This window comes from Corvus moneduloides, chromosome 1 (genome assembly GCF_009650955.1).
Source record: "Corvus moneduloides isolate bCorMon1 chromosome 1, bCorMon1.pri, whole genome shotgun sequence".
Taxonomy (NCBI): Eukaryota; Metazoa; Chordata; class Aves; order Passeriformes; family Corvidae; genus Corvus; species Corvus moneduloides.
In genome coordinates, this window is record NC_045476.1 from 74,777,238 (window position 1) to 74,783,237 (window position 6,000).

The 6,000-nt window shown below is 42.2% G+C and overlaps 1 protein-coding gene across 4 annotated transcripts in view; it reads left to right on the forward strand.

Moving 5' to 3' along the window:
• The window catches only part of F13A1 (coagulation factor XIII A chain), a 62,179-nt gene extending 56,808 nt beyond the window's left edge, over positions 1–5,371 (forward strand). For all 4 annotated transcript variants that reach the window (XM_032116192.1, XM_032116182.1, XM_032116166.1 and 1 more), the window contains exon 15: positions 3,427–5,371. In XM_032116192.1, the coding sequence (XP_031972083.1) occupies positions 3,427–3,571 (145 nt within the window). In that variant the 3' untranslated portion in view covers positions 3,572–5,371. The remainder of the gene's footprint in view (positions 1–3,426) is intronic.
• Positions 5,372–6,000: the final 629 nt, after the last annotated feature.

The window sequence follows — 6,000 nt, forward strand, 5'->3', positions numbered from 1 at the left end:
GGCATGTGTGTGAGCACACAGCTCCCCCCAGTAGCTCCGCTGCACAGGGCTGCCCTGGCATACAGGTGTGTTCCCAGCACAGGGCACTCCCAGACCTGAGGAAAAGGAAAGCCACCTTCATTATTCTCAGCGTCACACGTCACGCTGACACCATGATACCCCTACGCTAAGCAAGTTGTAAATCCTCTTTCCATTTGAGTTCAGTGTTATGATCTTAGCATTAGCCAAGGGTATATAACGGAGAAACTTGGAAAATTTTGAGGCTATTGCTTACTCCTGGGCATCTATCTGTCTGGGCTTAGTATCTATCATTACCTGAGCTGATGGTCCCCAGGTGTGTGCAAAAGGAGTTTGAAAAATTGCCAGTGCTTCAGCAGCTTCATAAATTGTCAGCATCCTCTGCAGCCGGCAGGGGAGGCCTGAGCCTGACTACGCCTGGGACAAGGATAAAAAGATCAGAACCAATCTCCAGAGTGGAGCTGATAGAAAAATGACTGTGAAAGGGCAACATACTGTGTTTGCTTTGTGCACATGGTATGTCACAGGTGCTGCTGAGCATGACTCAGCATGGTCCACAAGAGTTACACAAGTTGTAGCAATAGCCATCATTGCTGCCCAGCCGTGCCAGCCTCCCCTGTTGTTCTGCATCCTTTTTGATCCAAAAGCTGCTGTGGACTGCCCTCACCTTCAAGGATGCAGAAACTATCAGGTGCATCAAAGGCACAAGAGTTACGGGAGAAAAATGACTCATGGAACACACGTCATTTTCCTTAGAGTCACCATGTTTTCCCCTTTTCAGTAATGCCCTTGGCAACATTTAAAATGGAAATGGATCAGCTTAGTCATTTTAAGATTTAACTTCTCTGAGATGAATGTAGGATGCAGGTGATACACACAGAGGACAGAGCAAGGGGCAGTTGTAGTTTATTTAAATAATAATCACATTTGTCTCCATGCATTCAAAGTGATAAATGGCTCCAGTGTGGTGATGGCTCAGCATATTATACAGAATCATTCATCACTGAGTTCTCTCCCAGGAAAATCAGATCAGGGTAGCTTTACCCCATTTGCAAAGAGAATTAAACACATTCTAGGCTTTCCCCACCCTTCCAACATTTCCCTGTTTACCAGGGACTGTTTCATATGGGGTGGAGCTATTACAGTTCTTTGTGGGGAAAGGTTTTTTGACCTCTGTGTACTTTTAAGGTAGCTTTTCTGTATCACTTGAGCAGCTCCACAAAACTGGTCATGTGTGACCCGGCTGATACAACATTACTCTGGCAATGTAACGGCCTGGGGGCTTCAGTCTTGACCATTCATAACGTCTATATATCAATATAGATATTGATATTTAGTTATTAGGCTCAGACAGATGAGGAGCATGAGTTATGGAAAAGCCTGTGGCAGCAGCAATTCCTACGTGGGGCATAGTCTTTGCATGACAAATGAGAATTAACCAGGCAGTGATGGATAGCACTAAAAGGATTATAGCCAAGCATACTTTCACACTAGCAGGTAAGCCATTTTGGGTGTTTCTATATGTCAAAGCTAAGCTAGTATTAGCATTTGTAGTGAGAAGCAACTTGTTTTAGAATTAGAACAGTAGAGAGGCAGGAAAAGGTAGGTTTGGTTTCCCAGCACAGCTATTGTCTTCCTGCATGTGCACACACACACACATACACGTATATACACACTCACACATATATATATGTACTGAGATGATAGCACTAGAAAACAAGGATGGTAGTGCTACCCTCTCTCACTGGAGCACTGCAAAGCTGTGGCCTAAAAACATTAATCCTTAGAGAATCTGACCCCCCAACTGCTCAAGAAGTGCTCAAGAAGTCGGCACAGCAGACTTGTAGAATAACTTCTTCACTTTCCATTCAGATAATTCCTTGCAGATAATTCCCATAAACTCTAAAAGATATTTTACCTTCTTCAGCATTTGAAGTCATTGTTTTATCGTGATGCCATTTTAGGGGGCATCTGGTGGATGCAAGCCAGCCAGCCGAGGGGAACAGAACCTCTCTCATTGATAACAAAAATAAAAAGAGGGAAAACACTTGCTGGAAGTAGTCTGCACATGCTCACATCAAAAATATGACCTTCCTCTGCTTGTTTTTTCTAAAACTGCGTACATGCCCCAAGGTACCTCTATCTGTATATGCAAAATGCAATGCAGTGCCATGTAGAGGTATCTAAGGTAACCTCTAAGGAGCTGGAATACCTGTCATTTTACCAGGGGCAGGCTTGCACTGAAGAAAATACTCAGGTGGGAGGATTCCAGGCTAGCTCATTTAGAGCTAATTAAGGTTTCTTGTCTTGTGGCAGCTTGTGCTAAGCCTGGGCAGACATTTCTGTCCTGACCCTGGCATAGGACATGGCACCTGAGAACCAAATCCTACCAGATGAGAATTTGAAACAGTGACTGATTTACAGGCTTGCTTTGCTCTCGCTTTGTTCAGTTGTTTTCAGGACACTGTAGCCACATGAGATAAGAACACTGCTTGAACTCATAACCCTCTTATTTAATGCTGAGGAAAAAATCATTCATTGTCATAAATAGCTCCCCACTACATTACTTTGTCCATTGGTTCCTTTGGAGCAGTTGTATCCCAGCATCCCCCAAACACAATCAATCAGTCAATCAATCAAAAAATATCAGCCTTCAAAATCTGCACGGAAAACCTTGTGAAAGCACTGAGAAAACACAGAAACCCAATACCTGAGGCTGTCCATGCATCTTAATTGTAGCAAAAAGAAAAATTGAAAATCAAGAGCAGTGGAGAATACTGTTGTTTTATATATGAGTTATCAGGAGTCATAAATAATGTAAAAGAGTAACCACCAGCAGGACTCCCAAGAATACTTTGTCTTGTTTGTATGGACATGAAGAAGTCATCTGAAGTGGCTGCTGAAGAGATCTGCTGATGTTACCCCTGTGGCAGGGTGGTTCAGGGTAGGAATGGCAGAGGGGTTCAGCATCTCATCAGCCCTGCATAGGGTTCACAGGGAATGACCTGGACACTTCATAGCAAGGACTTATTTAACCATTTAAGGAATCACCATCAGGCTATAGGCTATAGTAAACAGGAAAAATTGAATGATAAATTAGAAAATATATATGTTAGCTATAAAGAAGGTCATTCTGAAAGTGATCATGAGAGGAAGTGACAGAAAGCAGAAGAAAATGGATTCATTTCACAAATTTAAAATTAGCTTGGAGGAAAGGCTAGACAAGACTTTAGCAGGGTCAGTTCTGAGGAATAGAAGATAAGAGAGTAATTTATATAACACTTATGAGGATGAGATAAAAGATTTGAGACATGTTATACTATCCACCTTCAGTTTCTTCAGTTGTGTGTTAGGCTGAGAGCACTGGCTGACTGACCACAATATTGAAACTTTTCTTTTTTTATTCAGGAGAATCCCGATGAACTCTACATTGACCTGGGAAATAAAATGCATCCCAATGAGACCAGGTTTACGAAAGCTGATTGCAAGCCTGAGTTGTGATGCTTTGAGGCACGTGTATGGTGAGCTGAATGTCCAGATTCAGAAACCATGAGCCAAGGTGCTGCCTTCTTCTCTCATTTAGCTGTATTTCAAACTATCATGGTATGGGGTGGCTGAGGGAGAGGTATGAATCTGCTTATTGTTATTTTTGTCATCCTTGTGCTGAAAAAATTTGATAAAGCAAACTAATTGGTATGACTGGGAAGAGCATAAAAATAGCACCTGGATGCCAAGTGATTTAAAATTAGATACATGTAATTAAAGGCAATTCTAGGTCATATTATTCCTGTAGTTCACTTGTATTTATGGTCCTCGGCATTAGTGCTGCAAGGGAATTTGAAAAGCTCCATTCGCCACAGTAATCTGAACTTTAGTTTTAATTAAGGCCTGATATTTCACTGAAAAGGGAAGAAAAAAAATAACCCAGTGTTATAAATTCTTAGACTGAATTACACAGAGCTATGGTAGATCATTCAGGCTGCAATAGAAAAAGGTATTTCTAGCTAAAGGGTCTGCTTTATCTTACAAATTAATAGTGTTCTGGTTCATGGAGAGCTCACTTTGCTGGAAGCATCTCTCAGGATGTTTTATCTCCAGAATATTCTCAGCCCCTTGTTTCGTCTTGCAGCTTCCCTATGCTGTTTCTCCTCCTCTTTCACGTGTGCAGGCACCCACACATACTCGCTTCATAGCCTCATCCCACCCTGTATGCTGTTGATATGTTGTTCCTCTTCTTTGCTGGATGAAAATCCAGAGTTTTTCTGCCTCTGCTCAGAGTTTATCACACAAAACCTGCATTTGCTGGTCATATCTCTTGTGTATGATATGTTCTCTCCTCACCCTTCTCTGCCTTTTTTTCTCTCCTGAGCCCACCCTGTAGACCCATTTCCCATGAGTATGTCAGGGGTGTTTGCTGTCCCACAGCAGTCCAGGCTGGCAAATGGGATGAAGGAAAGCAGAGTGGAGCAGGGAGCCTGACGGTCTTCTCCTGACAGTCCCACAAGCCTAGCCAATACCCTGCACTGGAGCTGGGTGAGACTGAAAATATCGGTATGAGTTTAGATTAAAACATGCCTGAAAGTTTCCAAGAATCATGGCTAAAGCAGAACGAAGATCTGTAACATGAGTAACCCCAAGAATACAGAAGGATAGAAACTCATCTGGGAAGGGAATAAAGATGTATCCTGAGAGCTGCAGCAACTCCTCCCCTCTGGCCACAGTGTCCGTAAGAGCATATTGGGTATTAACAGCACGGGGGAGCCAGCTGAGCTTCTAAACTTAAAAGAAACCTCTTGCTCTTTGAACACTGGGGCTTTACTGTATGGCCGTGTCATTTGGTGGTCTCAGTGAAAAGCAAGGGAGATGCCTTCCCTTCTGCTCCTCTTGTTGCTACACATTGCCCATGGTACTTCCTGCAAAACCTACAATCAGCTGTTAAAGTCTTGGGAGAGAAGAAATGCAGCTGCTCTTTTTACTGAAATGTGGGGAACAAAGCAAAAATTCATACCACCTCATATACTCTGGGAGTACCCCAGGATCCAGGAAACCAGGCTTTTGGGGGCTTTCACTTCAGACATGGACACACCTTCATTTTATACAGCTTATGTGACCACATTAGAAACTTTGCAATGTCAAAGTCTCCCATATAAGTCCTGTGGGGTTGAAGAGACTGAACAGTGTGTTGCCAGTGCCAGGTGACAATCCCTGTTAGGTAATTAAGCAGTCTTACCAAGGTCTACATCTTCTAATAAAATTATCCATTTTGTGCTCTTGCATATAAACCTGCTTTCTATTCCAGACATTTTATAAATACAGTGTAATAAGAATTTAAAATAAAGCGCGTCTGATTGCACTTGTGTGTTGTGTTCTGTATTTTGATCAATTATTTCTACATAGTAGACACCAGCTGCTGCATCTTCATTGCAAAAACTTAAAAATTCACTTCTGAGCCATGCTAATAACAGTGTCTTTTTTGGTGCTAAGGAGAAAAACTTGTATTTATTTAAATGGAAAAAAAATTTACAGGCTCAGTTTAACTCTTTGCCTTTGTTTTTCCTTCTGTTTCAACAACTGACTACCTAATGAATTGGAGAAGGTGATGATTTCCAGAGAACAGCACTAGTGCCAGGAAAAAGAATCCCTGGAATTTGCTTTAACTTGTCAGAGACCATTAAGGCACCAGTTTTCCCCTAATGAAACCTTACCTACATCCCATTACTAAGAAGTGCTTCTCTCAGCTAAGTATTTCAGGACTTTTACTAAGAGACATTAAGCTGAATGACCTTTGCCAAGAGACAGGAAGTATTTTTATCTATAGTTTGTAGGTGGGTATATTGAAGTGAAGTGATGGGTGAGAACAGAGACCAGGGATGTCCACAGCCCTTGGCACTCACTGTGTACCGAGATGCTTACAAAAACCTAAGGACAAAATGAGGATGGCCTCTAGGATTTCAGCCACTCATCAGCCCCTGCATGGACTGT